At 40.9% G+C, this 17,565-nt stretch overlaps 2 protein-coding genes and 1 long non-coding RNA gene across 3 annotated transcripts in view; 1 reads left to right on the top strand and 2 right to left on the bottom strand.

Moving 5' to 3' along the window:
* LOC134183169 (myotubularin-related protein 8-like) overlaps positions 1-108 on the bottom strand; it is a 7,102-nt gene extending 6,994 nt beyond the window's left edge. Inside the window, exon 1 of the mRNA XM_062650648.1 lies at positions 1-108. This exon is cut by the window's left edge and continues 1,190 nt beyond it. The gene's annotated coding sequence lies outside the window, so the exon portion shown is untranslated.
* A 4,900-nt stretch (positions 109-5,008) lies between these two features.
* LOC134182809 (uncharacterized) lies at positions 5,009-5,645 on the top strand. The gene is made up of 3 exons (XR_009970425.1): positions 5,009-5,112; positions 5,298-5,453; positions 5,513-5,645. It is a non-coding gene; the product is annotated as an uncharacterized LOC134182809 (long non-coding RNA).
* A 6,732-nt stretch (positions 5,646-12,377) lies between these two features.
* LOC134183335 (uncharacterized) lies at positions 12,378-14,960 on the bottom strand. The gene is made up of 5 exons (XM_062650832.1): positions 14,630-14,960; positions 14,286-14,473; positions 14,177-14,230; positions 13,196-13,238; positions 12,378-12,990 (listed from the first exon to the last, which is right to left on the bottom strand). Exons 1-5 carry the CDS (start codon positions 14,925-14,927, stop codon positions 12,605-12,607), a joined length of 969 nt encoding a protein of 322 aa, XP_062506816.1. The 5' UTR covers positions 14,928-14,960; the 3' UTR covers positions 12,378-12,604.
* Positions 14,961-17,565: the final 2,605 nt, after the last annotated feature.

The following is a 17,565-nucleotide window of genomic DNA, read 5'->3' as shown; positions in this document are numbered from 1 at the left end:
TGCGAAGACCAACCAGAATTACTACCAGAATGAAATCTACGTGCTCTGGAATGATGCCTCCACACAAAGCGAAAGCCCACATCTGGTGAAACGACTACCAGATCACTCTGAACTAGCAACAAGTAGCAGAAAGAAAATCATCGCGATGACCTTAGCGGCATTTTTGCACCACACCCACTTCTTCGCACAATGCCAGAAGTACAGGTGTGACCGCTTGCCCACATTACCATTAGTATGCAATTAATGTGAATGACAATGTGACCCTAATGTTAATGTAGTGTGACCGCAGCATTAGGTCACGCTCCCAATCCTAATGGTTGAGCTTCTGTGTGCTACTCAAGAAAGCATTGGGCCTTCACTAGCAATCTCCTAGAGCCTGAACAGGAACTCACAAGAGCACTGACTTGAGAGGCAAACCTAGAGGGTGGTGAATAGGCACATGCCTACCACTTTGAGACCAGAAGTATAGAACATGGAGGAGGCTTCCAAAGTAGTTGAGCATGTGCAGACGCAGTCATTGTATAAGACATTGTATAAACCTAGTGATGTACATTTAGCTTGGTAATGTGATCGTGTTTAAAAGTTTCAGTGATTCTGTTATCAGTAATTAGTAATTAACCTAGTAGATTTCCTAATTTTTTGTTTCATGACATCACATTGCCAATATTCTGAACTGTGCTCTGAACCCGCCACTCGACTTCTGATGCCAACTGAAGTGTGGGCACCCAAAGTACCACCACATCTCCAGCAGTCAAGTCACAGCCAGTAACCGCTGCCATCCCCAGTCAAAAACCAAGTACTCATATACTACTGCTACGGTAACTGTGGGTATCTACGTGATATACAGCATGATAGCCACTTGTATAGAGATGAGACGTAATACTGATGAGTATTCAAATGAGTAAACAAATTCATAACAAACAGATGACACAACAAACAAACCAATAAATTAAAAAACGAATAAACAAATAAACAAACAAATAAATAAACAAATAAAGAAATAAACATAAATAAATCACGTGTCTATCTGTCCTCTACAAGACCCTCACCTCAGTCGTCAAACAAAGGATTACAGGGCATTTGGTTCAGGGACAGGCACAGAAGCTTGACCAGAAAGCCTACGACTGCGTGCCACACATCTAGTTACTCCAATGTCTTCAGCTGCATAAGATTAGTCCAGTCTTGTACATGTTTCTGTTATGTGTGATGAAGGGTTGGAAGACATCGATGGTACTTTCCTAGGGAAAAGGTGTCATCAAGACGAGGCTCATGTGGATCAGGCAAGGTATTTTCCAAGGTGATTCACTATCTCCTCTTCTCTTCTGTATGACTCTTAATCCTATCAGTGTGAAGTTACACAGAACTGGTTACGGCTATTGGATGAGCACTGGGCGTGGTGAGACTGCCAAACGTCAGCTTGTCAGTCATCTACTTTACATGGATGATCTGAAGATGTATGGCAGAAATCCTGATCAGCTGAAAGAGTTGTTGAACAAGGTTTGTACCTGCTCTGATGACATCCAGATGAGTTTGGTCTAGACAAGTGTACAACAGGACAAGTGTGCTGTTGCACACTTTGTCAACGGCAAGCTCTCTGGACACAATTCTGGGGTGATGGTACGGAAAACAGACACCATCAACTGTCTGGAACCAAGTCAAGTCTACAAGTATTTGGGTGTGGACAAGAGTAATGGTATCCAGCACAGCACTATGTGGGAGACGCTCCAGCGTGAGTACTTTCATAGAGTAAAGATGGTGATCCGGACCGAGTTGTACAGTTGGAACAAGATTCTGGCCATCAATGGGTTTGCACTGCCAGTTCTCACTGACGGTTTTGGTGTCATTCATTGGAGGACCACGGACCTGCAGCAGCTTTATCGACGAACCAGGAAACTTCTCTCTATGCAAGGTGTCCATCATCCTGCAACAGATGTTGACCAGCTGTACGCTCTGTGCACCAATGGCAGTTGAGCGTTACAACAGATAAAGTCATCGTATCAGTCTTGTATTGTGGGGCTGGACTGTTACCTTCGTAACAGCTCTGATCTCTTCATGCAAATGATACAGAAGTGTGATGCTACGAAGTCCTCTCATTCGATCCAACGCACGGCCCGTCAGTTTACTGCACAGCTGCCGGAGCATCTCTCTAAGGACAACAAGTCCCAGAGCCTGCATGGAAGTGGGACCATCCTGTGTGACGAAGTCTTCGAGCAAGCGCCTCAGACAGATAAATGAGAAAGCAAGCGGGCAAACACCTCAGAGGATGCAAAACATTTCCGTACGTGCAGCGGTTCTCTTCGTGTACAGTCCTGGCACAGAAAACCGATGCATGGTCAGTATCGCGTCTCACTGAGAAACCATGTGTGGACATGACAGAGACCTACAAATGGATAAAGTCATCGAATCTTCCTGCTGCAACTGAGGGACAGGTTGTTGCTGCTCAAGACCAAGCTCTTCGGACTCGATATTATGAGCGCAACATTCTGTATCAAGATGTCAGTCCCACTTGCCGCTTGTGCAGTGTAGGCCTGGAAACTCTTGAATACATTGTAGTAGACTATAGTGCCTTGGCACCCATGAACTACACTGATCAACATAATCAGGTGGTCTCTGTTATCCGCTTGGACATTTGTTGTCATTTGGGGTTCAAGTGGAGAGCAGATGGTACCGGCATCATACTGATACGCTTGTGGAGACGAACGACATCACTATGATGTGGAATACAGCCATCCCCACTGTTAGGAAGATCGATGCCAATCGTCCTGACAGCTGTTTCAGAAATATAAATACAGACACTTGCCTTCTTATTGATATCAGCTGTCCTGCTGATGGCAACATCGTCAAGAAACGGGCTGAGAAGTTGATGAAATACAGTGACTTGCAGGTGGAGGTAAGTCGCATGTGACAGTGGCAGACACTAGTTGTTCCAGTAGTGTTGGGAGCAATGGGCACAGTGCACGTAGGTATTGCACGGTGGCTGGACATTATTCCAAGTCGTCACAACCTGCAGCATTTACAGAAAGCAGTGCTTCGTGGATTCAGTCGGATCCTTTGTAAAGTCATGTGTTCTGTTTAGACAGCCATGATGGTCTAAGCACCTCTGAGGCAGGCTTTGCCTCCGGTGCTTACAAGAGACCATACAAACCAGACTGATCTAGTGAGCACGACACAATAACAAGTCACCGCCACGGTTTAGTGGTTAGCAACAATGGCTACCACTCCATGGTTTGGGGGTTTAAACCCCAGTGACGACAGTAAATTATGAAGTTTGACTGTCTTTCTTTCTCATGTTTCTCTAGCTTTGTCCATGAGACTATGACTCGTTTCAGTCGTTAGCGAGTTTCTGTGGTATGGCAAATGGTCCATTGATGATGACGTTCAGTGCTTTCCTGGTAGTCATTGATATCCACTAGGCGTGCTGTCCTGAGTTAGAGGTCACCGTAATGCCTGCCATTTTTTCAATTAGCTAGTCATTGATCGGCGTGTGGACTACACAGAAACATGCTACCCTTCTGGGCTCACCTGCCGAGTTGGTGGGTGCCCAAAGACCCACGTGCCTATTATGGAGGAGCATAACAACACAATATATTTCTTATCGCAACAATTATAGTTGCAGTTTCCTTGCAGGAGCAACACAAGACGTAACATACAAGCATACCAACAAAGACTCTACACATACATATACATAAAACCAACTATACCATCACATGCAAACAAACCAGTTATGCAAATAGAGGTCTTAACTTGTTTAACTGAAATACTCTTCTCTTACAGCAAAGTCAAATGAGCAGCATAATCTTATGGTCAGCATATAACCTAAGCAAAATCGTTGTGTGATGTTAATGGTTTTGTCTGTGACAATTTAGACCAAATTTCATGCGTTAAATAATAAACTATGTATCTTAAACTCAAATGCATGATTTGATTGCGCTAGACACACTGACGTCTATGAACCATAGAATAGCATAATAACAGACATTCTACATTGCCTTTTGTAGAAACCAGACAACAAACAGACAGATCGACAATTACAACCTAGAGCACTGACATATTTTAACACGATATTAGCTACAGATTTCCATCAAACACGGTACGTGGCTCACCTTCGTCTTCTCCTTTTTCTTCCAACCGAGCTTTCTCCAACAAACCTGGCAAATTTCGCATAGGTCTATAGTAGCGTAAAAACTGTGCAAAATCTACCAGTCGATTCAGTAAAAACATTAATTAAAAGCAAACACTGACCTAACCTTCATCCAGCAGATGACATTAGGTAGGACTGAATCCTCACCATGTCACCGCACCGAGGATGACCACAAATTCCGGTCACACCTGTCAAACCTGCAGTCCCGGATAATAACGTCATGCCAATGGTTACGGTACTACTGTAGGTACCCCGTCTACACACCGCTGCGATTAATGAATCAGCTGCTTAGTATATGAAGCGATGTTACGTGCTGACATATCTTCGAATTCAGGATGCTGTTGCTCAATTACTTGAACATCGAGAGCACAATTCAAGAGTTAATTCCATGAGGTAGATGTGTGACAAATTCTGTTTAAAATTTACCAAATTGTAGTAGACAAGATTGAGTCTGAAGAATCTAAGACAAACAGTCATCATTACTCTTATGTATAGTTTATAATAGTGACCTAGAGATAATGATAATTGCCTAGCGTATCAGAAATATTATACAGATCTAGAAGACATGCAGACAGACAGACAGATGGACAATGATATATTATTACTCAAGTCTTTTGATGTACGTGTTTGTACAGATTCTTAGCAGATTACCTAGTTGGTGTTCAGCACGGAACTCAGTCGTTGTCTAGAGAATTTTCTTTGTGAAGGCTACACCTCAAAACTGTCTCTCTCCTATAAACTATTTTATCGTTGTTTCAAACCTATTGGTCATCGAGGAGACCTTCTCAACATCAGGCAATACCATTCTCTTGTCACTCTCATTTGCCCTGATTTTCCTCTTGAAACTATTTAGAAATGGCTTGTATCATATTAACTGATGATGTGATGGATTGCTTGGTTGCTTTTTTGACTCTATTTATGGCTTTCAAATGCAATTTGTATATGAAGAGTGTCTCGAGCTCTGCCTTGAGGTATACTCAAGTGTCTTAATTGGCTGCTGCTATTAGAGCCAACTCAGAGTCAGTAGCATTGAGATTGGTGATAGTACCAACTTCTACCATTTCACCAACAAAACCCAAAGATAACAAATATGCAATGTAGTACATTATGATAGTTCCTGAAAATGTTGATTCTCTCGTGTTTATTGGTTTATTAGAAGAACAGTTGGAGTGGAGGAAGTTGTCCTGTCATCCTCCTATGGACGTCCTGCATCATATATTGAAGTACAAACAACGTGTATCTTACTATGAATTTGTTAGCTTGGTGGTGAAGTCAGAGGAAGTCAATGAACACTTGGGTGCATTGCCCTGGAGTGAGAAACTATTTGCATGCTCTTTGTCTTCATCTATTAGAAAACAATCTCATACTTAGGATTGACTTTCTGTGAAACTGGAGTGATTTACAGTGCAGCAGCAATTATATGTACATTATTTAGTCAAGATTATGCACTCAGTGGTGGAGGAATTTTGATAATGTGCAGATATAGTAGTCTGGCCTTTTCATCTGTTGGCTTGTAAAGAGTGTTGACATCAATAGACTGAAGGGATAGATGTGGAGCAGTTAGTCAAAGTTGCTTTTTCTCTCTTCAGTTTCTTTACACACACACACACACACACACACACACACACACACACACACACACACACACACACACACGCACGCACGCACACACACACACACACACACACACACACACACACACACACACACATTCAGTGTCTCTTGCTCTAAATATTTTCAATTGGCTTGCAGATTAGTGATGCCCATCATCTACGGATAGTATCATGTGGATTCAATTACAATGGTGAGGTGTTTGTATAAGCAGAAAGTTATGACTGGCCTAGAGTGTCTGAACTTTCAGTTTGCGTGTATGTGTAGCAACTCCGCGCCTACATGTTTCTGATTAGTGATAAAGGGTCTCAAATATTTCTAACCCTAGAAAATGTTGCTTTTTCGTCCCCCAATTCGATCAAGACTTGAAATCTAAAGCCTCGAAAGAAGATAGACAGTCGTGTAACCATTCGGTGCTCTCTAAGTTACTTGACTGTTTATTGGCAATTTGAGTTGGTGGCATGGCTGGCTTTACCGTATCACGGTATTTATCATATATATTGCATGCATTTGGCAATCTCATTTACTATGGAAGTGCCAACAGATGGTAATTAAATTAGGGTTGTATGAAAGAAGCACCACATGTTATGAGTAGACTTTCAGTGTGGGTAACATTTTAATGTGCAGTGGATGGTCAACCCTGTAGATGGTCAACCCTGTAGATAGTCAACACTGTAGACGACGTGTATGTGGCTGACAAGAGAACAAAGGCAACAGACAAGGTCAACTGTAGTCAACCAAAATATAGAACTGTATTGCTTGTGTCTTTTTTGCTCCAAAATTTACTTAACTTGATTAAATAATAATGTTTAGAATGTGAATTTAATAACTAATTAATATAATCACAAACCCTAGCTATCAACTGTATGCATGTCAACCATGTTTGCTGTTTGGATATCTAGCTTCGACTTATCCCTTACATACTTGAGTCAAATGACATACACTAATGAGTTCCCAAAAATTCGTAATATTAAAATGTCAAATTTTTGCTAAAATGTACATGGTAGAAGAAGATATACAGTGAAAATCAGCTTATATTTTGTAGAAAATACGGTTGCAATAGCTACCAGATTATTGCTTAGAGTTCAATGGCATTGAGTTCAACAGAATTGGTCCCATTATTACTTTGCGAAGAAAAATCATTACAACTTGTTAAGCCAATAATGTTATGAAGAACAAAATCTCAATAAGATTGAGAGAAACCATCATGAGCATGAAGAAACAATTTAATATGAGGATGGATAAACAAGCTTCACCAAGTCAATACCAAAAACTTAATTTACTGCATGAGCTCTTTGTTCAATGTCACACATTGTTTGAATGACTGATTGCTGCTTGGCTTCAGTACCAAATTCCTTCATCCACATGTCCAGTGCTGTTCGACATTGGCTGAAGAAATCATCATTGTTTTCATTTTTATCACCTCTATTTGTCCATTGAAAAAGGAAAGGCGCTAGCACTGAAACAAATTCTTGCCAATGAGCACAAAGTTTTTGAGCTACAGCCACCATCTCTTTGTCTCCGCACTTGCTGTTTGCTTTGAGATCAGCATCTCTTGCTGTGTTGTTTCTAATAAACCAGGAAACCAAATTAGACCATACACAAAGATTATCATTCAATACATGCAGCAGTTGTCAAAAGCAAGTAAATTAACCGACTTAATTATGAGTTGGTAAAACATTTCCAGTTTACTAGATGCCATATCTTGATATCAGTATTATAGAAGTTCACTTGTGATCTCATTTCCACCTTAACTCAACCATGAGAATGTATTACAAAAACCAGCAAACTCTCAATTGAAGACAGCAAAATATCACCACATTTGCCAAACCCAATTCTATAATCAACTAACAGTTTACTACAATTTTTACCAAAGCATCAATCAAGAACAGATACGATAGCGCCTTCTGTCTAACAAACTCTTTGATAAAAGTTGTGAAACCAACTACAAACTATTATATCTATTACCTTGACTATAATAGATATAGTTTGTAGATGGTTTCACAATTCAATACAATATCAAACAGGATCACACTTACACGATTTGCTTGAGTCACTAAACCAAATAGCCAAGGAAGGAAGCTGCTAGCTTTCATGGTACACGCTCATTCTTCTGGTTTGTCAAAAGGTTTTGATGTAGATATTCATCGATACACACCAGAGAATCATCATCTATTGAATCAGCATCTTCAGATTCACTTGCAAGAGGCTTAACGCACAGTGAACTTGAAGCCATCCAGTCCTCTTTTCTTAACCTCATTTAGCTGACAAATAAGAAACTGACGAGTAACACTGCATTGTCGTTTCAGTTCATTCATAGAAATTTTGTCATCTGGAAAGTATACACTAACAATGATGTACCGAAGTCCATGGTAAACCAGCTCAAAATCAAGCTCGAGATCATCATTTACATGAAAGACAGCATAGCGTCTTTTTAGCTCAGGACAATTGGCATATTCACTGGCACAATGAGACACCAAGCGAAAGTAGATCTGCTCAGGAGTGACATCAAACCCCTCTGGACGAAAGATGAGAGATGGAGGAAATTGAGTTGAACTAGCTATTTGCTGCCATTTCAACTTAATTCTTATCATATCTCTGTTCCAACAGGCAAAGGACATAGAATGACTGTCCAACTTTCATGACAGGTGTTGACATCACAGGTGACGTGATTATAGGGCAAATGATGTCGAATAGATGCAGCACTTGAAGGATGGATTCAAACTGCATGGCTTTCTTGACAACTTTCTGGAGTGACAGATAGCGAGCCAATAACCATGACATTATTCCTTCTTTCTTAAATTTCATCAGATCAGTCCAGAGATGTGGTGGTGTGTTGCTCTTAGAAAGAATATTAACAATTAAAGACAGTGAGGACATCAACCAGCCACTGCAGGTCAGTGAAGACTTCTTCTCTAGCTGACTGACATTTGAATAAAAGGCTAGGATGCTCAAACTAGACAGATACTGCAGTGCTGATCAATATTCTCTTGGTGTTGTCCTGATGTCACAGCTAGAATTTTCGAGCCAACTCACAGACTGCTTTGATGTCGAGTATTTTGCCTTCATTGTCATCCAGTTGAGACACATACCGTGTCCCCAACAATTTATCGAGAACTGCCAACGGCAAAGGAATAGCATCTAGTTGACTCCACAGTGACCACACCATTGCTACAAATATCTCCTTAACCTTCTTCATCACTGGATCCGGTTTACTAGTGCCTGATCGTGTGTTGTCAACACAAAAAATTAGTTTGTTTGGGTTCCTTTCTGCCAATACCATGTGATCACCAAACTTGTTCTTCTGCACGATGTCTTGCAGTATTTCTTCCTATTCGTCTAAGAATTTCGTATCCATGTGTTTTGGTTTGTCTCGTCTTGTCAACATAGCAAATGTAACAGGTGCTTGCTGAATGTAGCCCTGACCAAGAAAAGTACCACAACCTATTTGTGGATGTGCCACCTTGATGGCATTCAAGTGGTAGGCCAACAACTCGCGTCTTGTCTTTAGGATCGTGGCGTTCCATAACCCATTGTTCGTTTCCTTGTCTTGCTCGAAACAAACATTGAGGTATGGGGTCTGCAAGACTCTTTGTTCCATCCATCACTATCATATAAGCGGTCGCAGTGTGACTGCTGTCTGCCATCAATGCTTCGTATGTCATCAAAACTGCTCTTGACCGCCTCAATCACAATCATCTCTTTACTTTGTTTTGTCTGATATGCCTCAATTTGTTGTTGACTGTTTCAATAGATGCAAGATAGCCTCTGACGAGAATTGATCAATTATCTCTCTCTCTCTCCCTCCCCTCCCCCTACAACAAAGTTCCTGATAATTCTTTTAATAGCCCAGAATAAATGGACAAGTGGAGACGATGTGGAGCGCAACAAGTGGGGAGACATGCACAGCCTAACCAGTTAACGCAAATAGAGGTCTTAATTTGTCTTATCTCAAATATAGCTACTTCTCCTACAGCAAAGGCAAATGATTGAGCAGCATAAACCTATGGTCAGCATATAACCTAAGCAAAATCATTGTGTGATGTAAATGGTTCTGTCTGTGACAATTTAGACCAAATTTCATGCGTTAATAAACTAATTAAGTATCTTAAACTCAAATGCATCATTTTGATTGCACTAGACACACTGACCTCTACGAACAGTAGAATAGCATAATAACAGGCATTCTACATTACCTTGTAGTAGAAACCAGACAACAAACAGACAGACAGTTACAAACTATAGCACTGATCAACGCATTTGCCCCAATACTAGCTACAAAATTGCCGTCAAACACAGTACGTGGCTCACCTTCATCTTCTCCTTTCTCTTCCAGCCGAACAAACCTGACAAATTTCGCATAGAATCTAGAAGAGTAAAAACGGTAAAAAAATCTACCGGTCGATTCATCCAGCAGATGTATTCATGTAATGTAGGACTGAATCCCCACACGCCACCGCACCGAAGCGACCGTGACCGCCACTTCGGTCTACTTGTTAAACCTGCAGTCCCGGATAATATTGGTGAATGTACCGTACGCGCAGTACCGGATACCATATACCGCCGCGATGAATAAATCCGCTGCTCAGTATTTGAAACGATGTCGCGTGCTGACATAGCTTCAAGGTGCTATTGCTCAATTACTTGAACATCGAGAGCACAATTCATGAGATATTGCATGAGGTATAGATGTGTGATGAATTCTTTCTAGAATTTACCAAATTGTAGTAGGAAGAAATTATAGCGCTATAAAAAGATTTGGTCTGAACAAGCTAAGACAAACAGTCATCATTAAAGTCTACATATGCACTACATATTTACTGAGGATAAACAGCTAGGAGAGGGAGAGGGAGATGGTTAGGGAGAGGGAGAGGGAGAGAGAGAGAGAGGGGGGAAGGAGGAAGGGAGGGAAGGCTCCATCTTGGAAATGGCAACCCGGGTACTAAAATCTAAAAGGAGGAGGAGTAAAAGTAAGTACGTGAGCAAACTTAACAAAGCGTAAGCTATTGCACGCTAGTGGGCAGGAGAGGAAATAGATAAATTGTCTTATGATTATGGTGTGTGTGTGTGTGTGTGTGTGTGTGTGTGTGTGTGTGTGTGTATATATATATATATATATATATATATATATATATATATATATATATATATATATATGTATATGTATATTGGGTGTTTATAAATTAAAATTAATAAATATATAACCCTATAGCTACACTAGATTACAACAGAAGTATCAGTCTAGTACCTAATTTAGGAACCCTAAACTAGATATGGCGGAAGTTTCAGTTTAATATCTGATTTCGAGACTTTAGATTATGACGGAAGTTTCAGTTTAGTGTCTAATTTCGAAACCCTACACTAGATTATGACGGAAGTTTCAATTTAGTGGTCGGAAGGAAATCGCTACGAACGATGGTAGCATAGCATGGCTGTACAAATTAAACAGTTTGATAATATCTAATTTCTAACTCGAGAGGAGACATGCAGCTAGATCATTGTAAGTTGCAGTCAAATTCCAGAAGCTACGTTCCTTTTCTAACCGTATACGAGTGTACTGATAGGTTGTAGCTAAAATAGTTGTACGTACACCTAAGGAGGCAACTGTATTTTGTCTTAGAGATTTGAAATCAATTGCCCTGACGTGAATGAGGGAAATTTGAGGTTAGCTTTTATCTCTCTAGCAGTGGCACGGTTGTTGCTTGGTTGCGGTATCTATTCTGCATCAGAATCTTAAAATAATGTAATTTTGAAGCATAGTTTAGGGCAGTGTATTTCAATAGTGATAAGTGGACATACGGGGTAGACCTGAATTAAGTGCTCTCTAGAACCTAAAGAATCGCTAATAAATTCTTTTTCGAAGCCTACTGTGGGCCATCTACGTGATTGCAGTCGCCAGATATCGCAGGCACAATGTAGTTCACACCTGCCCAAGTTTCTTTTCCAAACCACGTGACTTTGGGGTTGAGTTCCTGTGCCTTGGTAGCCAATCAAAAATTATTAGCCGTTAGACACACCCTTTGGGCGTGTCTTTACATACGGGCAAAATTTTAGCGTCGCATGCGGCTTCATAGGAAGTCAATACTCTTGCCGTTTGTGAGTGCTTTGGGGGATTTCACCAAGACTTTGGAGTCAGAAACAACGCTTGTCGAATTTCCTGACATTTGTTCGCTTTGGACTCGTCATCAAGATGGAGAACGGGGATACCTTCCCCATGTCTAATCGTTTCGTTTCTTCGCGATATCGTTCTAGTAAACGTTGTGTTTTGCAAGTTTGGCCGCTAGCCGTTGGGGAGAATTTGAAAAATGCGCATAGTAACGGCGTATTCTCTGTTGCAATGGCTATGTACCCCTAGAATGTCCAGAACGTAAACTAATAGTAGATTCCAATATTGTATGTTTCCTAGCTCTCTAGACGACGATGCGACGCACCACAAAGAAGATGTAAGATTCTTCTCGTTGGTGAAGACAGATGCGACTCAATTAGAGTAACATCGACAGGAAGTCAAAACAATAATCAAAAGATACAAAAGTTGTATCATTCGAATATTAACATACTTTTCAAATGTGTATGAATCGTAATTTTAACTTCTATGTATAATGTGCGAATAATAGGTAAGCGACTACTTTCTTGCGGCGAGCTGGACAATTAGTCTCGATCATTAATTAAAAAGTAAAATTTAAAACAAAAAATAGAATCAAGTTCAATCGAAAACACTGACATCTATTGAACACTGGTGATCCAAGCGACATCTTACAACACTGATCATACAGACTAATGTGTCGGAAATATGATAAGATTGAGAAAGGCTTGAAGTTAGTTACCGCGACTTGTACCAACGCGTCAGTAAGGTCATATTGTCTCACAGCATCCAAGTATTGAAGCACTATTGTTATCTTCACTTTCCTCATCAGGATTGTCGATTGCAGTCTTGTGCTGTTTCCTGGCCTCCGAAACGCGCTGCTTCCGCACAATTTCGATGATCTCTCTAAATCCTTTTTCAATTTTTTGTTCCAAACAATCAATTTTTTCATTTGTTTGAGATGTCTGTTGTCTGAGTTTATATATTTCTTGCTCTAGAGTGCCACAATTTTCTCTCGTTTTCTCCAATCTTGTCTCCTCTTCTTTCATCTGCTCCAATTCTGTCTTCTCTTCTTCTGCGGCATTAGTTTTACTCTTGTCTTGTTGTTTGGCTCCAAATTCTTCAGTGTACGTAACATAGTTTTGTTCTGATGAATCTAATAATAAAACGAAAAAGCTAACTTTGCCACAAAAGACATTTGTAAAAATTTAACCTAAGCTTACAAGTTCATACTTTATTGCACAGCAAAAATATAAATATATGAGATCCATAATTAGTAAATAGATTCTTGTAAAATTGTATAATATACTGTCATTATACAATCATTTTATAGATTAACTCATTAAACATTTGAGAAATACCACCAAATTTTTCCGTGTTTTCTGGTTCTTCATCTTCAGTACACTAGAAAAGGAACAAACAAACACGCACACACATACAAAAATAGATTGTGCGTACAGTATGTGTATAGTAGATACGAGTAGCGAGTACACGAGTATTACTAGTAGACAATTGGCTCAATCACACGGTCTCGTAAAATAATTTAGGTATGACTTTCGATTCCTTTTTAATAGGTAACAGTTGACTTGTTTGCATGTATGTATGTGTCTAAGACACAAACTTGAAAAGAATACACTCCCAGCTGCATCAAAGTTGTGTTTGAAATCGTGCAATATCAGCTAGGGTTACACACCGCTGCATGACCTATTCAGGTTGAAGAACTGGAATGAAGCCGTATTCCGTATCGAGACAATCATTGAACAGAAGGCACAAAAAGGACTGTACCGGCGATTGCTTTTCCAATGGAAAGGGTATGCCCTGACACATTCAACAATTTGGTATCTAGTGATGCAATCACTCATAACCTATTGGAGGACATTCAAATTCTTCTTCATATACAGAGCATCGTGCGCTCGAAGCTGAATTGGACTGCTTTGCCAATCAATGAACGTTATCGCATGCTGGAGAGTCAGATTCGTCTAGTAGCTAAATTCAATAATATAAGCTCTGTGCTATCAGACACCTTGGAAGACGTAGTTGAAAGGGAAGCATACTAGATTTAGTATTTACTTTTCAGTTGACGAAGACGAAGGTCTTAGAGTTTCATCGACGGAAATGTCCTAAAACCAGTCTCCAGGAGCTAGGAGGCAGTCGTGAGACGGTGCGGCCAAGACCTAGCGTGTACATTTCTCTGCATCTTTTCGTTTGTGCAATCACACTATCTATTTCGTCGACGTCTCGGAGAGACTATATGTCCAGCCCATCTACTCTGCCCGTGTAGAAAACGGAAAACTTAACTTTACAGCTTAGTTTTAAATAATAGAATTGAGTGAGTTACGCACCTTGGTATTTGTTGATACCTCTTGACAAGATTGTTCATGTTCGCTGATTGGTTTCTAGAAAAGCAAGCTGTATCTTTGGCAATATGCATATATCTTACGTACAAAATACTTTATTTTCCAAGAAAGTCCGGATTGCTTCTTTTTGTTTTGAATTTAACACTCTTTTGAAGCTGACTATATGGTCAACGTCTGCAAATTTCTTAAGTTCCTTTTGGGGTCCAGGATTCCACCAGAACTCGATATCAGTGTCGTACAAATCGTCTAGTTGGTCTTCATTTTGATACAAAATAATGAAGACTGCAAAACAGTTAACAAACTAAGAAGGTTTAATTTAGGTAAATATCGGGCTATACGTTTTACACCGGGCTTACTCATAATTAACTTCGTAAATGCAAGCTACTTCGTAGAAAGGCAAATTGACTTATGGAGACCTAATTAGATAGCTAAATTTACCTCGCTTCACGTCTCCTATGTCAGTTGTTCCTCCACACATGTGTTTGACCTCCTGATACATGCTGTTGTCATTATCCTCTAAGTAGACAAGGCTGCAGCTTGCACGTGGCATCACCAGGAAACACTTGGCGTGACCTAAGTTTGCTTCCATCACCTTCCTCCATAAATATACTTGCAATTGTTCCTCTGTAATGTGTGGAGCCAGCTCATTCAGCGTTTTCTTGAAGTCTCCGAGAGTTTCAGCTGAAGGACCCGCCAAAACAATCGGCCCTTCATTCTCTCCTGAGTGAATATTCATAGAGAAAGCACTTAGTCGCGCAAAGTTTCTACGGAATATTGGCGCAGTTACAATGCAAATCGATTCTTCGTTGCGTTAGAACGCTACCCACGACTCTCGTGATCAATATTTTGCAGCGTGTGCTTTACTAAAATATTCTTTATCTCCCACTAGTGGGTGCTAGCTCGAGCGTGTTTTCATGCTTGTATGTGTATGTTCATGCACGTCTAGGTTCATGCATGTGTGTAGGCCTGCATGTGGTCCTGATCACGCTATTTATTGACTGTTTGCTAGATGACTATATTGTGAGATAACGTTACTCAGTATACATGGAGAAATTGCCAATGTTGTGCTTGGTCGATGGATAAGAACATGCAGTGATAGAACCTTCTCTTATAATGCGGTCTTCGACCTCAGAGGGCAAGAATTGATCGGATTTGGATACTTCGACTAGTCCTCGAGTAGGCTGTAGCACAGATCCAACATAGATCTTTGTTGACCTCTCAAAGCATTTGATTCTAACTGTACCATGGTCCAAGACATACTGTCACTAAATTCTCAAAAAATTCTGGCATAGAATATGAGTGCTGAGATTTTTTGTTGACCTGCACGATATCGATGGCACATGTACAGGTTTTATAGGTACGGAGAAACAATCGAAATCTCGTCAAGGTTTGAAGTAACCATGCACAGGTGTCCGTCAATGTAAGGGTATGCATCTGCCTGTTTGTCTGTCTGTTTGTCCGTCCGTCCGTCTGTCTGTCTGTCTGCCTGTCTGTCTGCCTGTCTGTCTGTCTGTCTGTCTGTCAAATACATATATTTCAAATCCAAAGAAATTTCCATCAAGAGCTTAAAAGCTAGTTTCTAAGTAGAGTTCCTCTAAATCAACAACAAACACTTAAGGCTACAACAGACGACCCCATAGAGGGTCAGAATACATTTAATCAATTAGTTTAAAACAAATTGATATTCGTCAAGGACACTGCAAGATTTTTGTCCAGCTGAAATTACCGCCATCTTCCTAAAGATCACACTTGAATTGCATTGCTGCAGCTTGATCAAAAATCGTCGTCTCCAGTGTGTTTTGAACTCAGCAATTTTAGATCGTCCATTGTCATCCCCCACAAAGCAGAGAGAACCTTCAAGTACTCAAACGCATTCTCCCCCCCCCCCCCCCCAACAGCCGAAATGTTCGAATACAAGAGGCACGACTGCTGGAGAATATCCACCGGGTAGTCGTCCCTGGGCGTACTTGTTTTCCTTGATTGCTCCCTTCTCATTGCCGCTCTTCCACCAGTTGTAACTGCACGAGGTAAGATGTCTGATGCCCATGGGTGAGCTAGTGCCACGTCTAACTCAACGTTAGATCCTGTCTCCGAGTCATAAACTAGGATCTCTGGTCGATTGTTCGAATGTGTGTAGCAGTCCCTAGGCTCACACTTGTGGGGCACATGAACTGAACTCAAGCACTCAGACCATACTGACATCATCGAATCATGGGTCCACACAGGGCCACCATCGTTCGTGCATGTTATGAAGTGGAATCCATCTGCGTCAGAGCCCTTTATATCTAAAGTTCGACCACAATCGCAATTGTTGACCCACTCAGGAAAGGAGACAGGAATCCCTAACCTTACTGAAGCTGCCAAAATAAAACTGTTGGGTGATAGTGCAAACTTTTTTGAAGAAGGTACAGCACTGAGCCAAGCCCCAGCTCCCTTACCCTGCAGAGACAGCAAACGTGCAGCGTCTTTTTGAGATGAGCTGTCAATCAAAGCATTAACTGTAATCTGGTTGTTAGCATCTGTCAATCTGTGTTGGAGTTTCTTTGTGTTAGATACCACCTCTGACAGATCCCTGTCGTCATCCAATAGTTGATCCAGTTGATAACCAATGCTTCCCTTATCCTTGCAATTTGATAAAACAGTCCTGACATGATCTGCCAGGGATGTGAACCGGTTCGGTAACTCCTGAAGGGAATGACCCAGCTGAATAAAAAGGCAAAACGGGAGACCGTTTGCAGCATGCAGTGTCATTCCGAACCCACCAAGACGTATTGGGAGTGTTGCCTGCTCCCATTGGCTAGTTGTTAAATCTCTGGTACCAATCAAAGTTGTAAAGCACTTTTTAGTCAGTCGATCATGAATAGTGGCAGCAGGTTGCAAGCTATCCTGGCAAACTCCTCTGGCCAAATGGTTGAGTCGGGTTGCATGGCAATGTCTCAGAAGAAGCGTTGCTCCCTGAGGCTCATTCAAGTCAGGTAACTGCTGGCAAAACACATTGCAAGAATTTGCGACGTCAATACAGACATTTAAGATGAAGTCATGACTGCCAATAGGAATCCCAAGAATCTTAGTTCCTGTGAGGGAAATAGGGATAGCTGGTGACAATAAATCTGGAACTGCTGAAGGCAATGGGCAGTACAGCTCACACTTCTTGTCTTGAATTTGAAGTCCGACATTGCCAAACTCTTGCTTTAATTAAGGATGCAAAAGCGTCGAGCACATTGAGTGATGATCCAACCAGGATCACATCATCCAGATAAGCAAGGAACTTGCATTGTATGGAAGTCAGAATATTGTGAATACGCAATGAGAAGATCACTGGCCTATAAGCGGGTCCCCTTGATGGATGCCTTCCTCAGATGACAGCACCATTG

The sequence above is a fragment of the Corticium candelabrum genome, chromosome 8 (assembly GCF_963422355.1).
Source record: "Corticium candelabrum chromosome 8, ooCorCand1.1, whole genome shotgun sequence".
Classification (NCBI taxonomy): domain Eukaryota; kingdom Metazoa; phylum Porifera; class Homoscleromorpha; order Homosclerophorida; family Plakinidae; genus Corticium; species Corticium candelabrum.
The sequence above is the reverse complement of the archived record's forward strand: the minus strand, read 5'-3'. Positions and strand labels throughout refer to the sequence as shown.

Coding starts and splice junctions, on each gene's coding strand:
- LOC134183335 (XM_062650832.1), bottom strand. CDS start 14,927: ATGAATATTCACTCAGGAGAGAATGAAGGGCCGATTGTTTTGGCGGGT. Junction 14,474..14,629: donor CATAGGAGACGTGAAGCGAG/GTAAATTTAGCT, acceptor ACTGTTTTGCAG/TCTTCATTATTTTGTATCAA. Junction 13,239..14,176: donor AGGTATCAACAAATACCAAG/GTGCGTAACTCA, acceptor TTCCTTTTCTAG/TGTACTGAAGATGAAGAACC.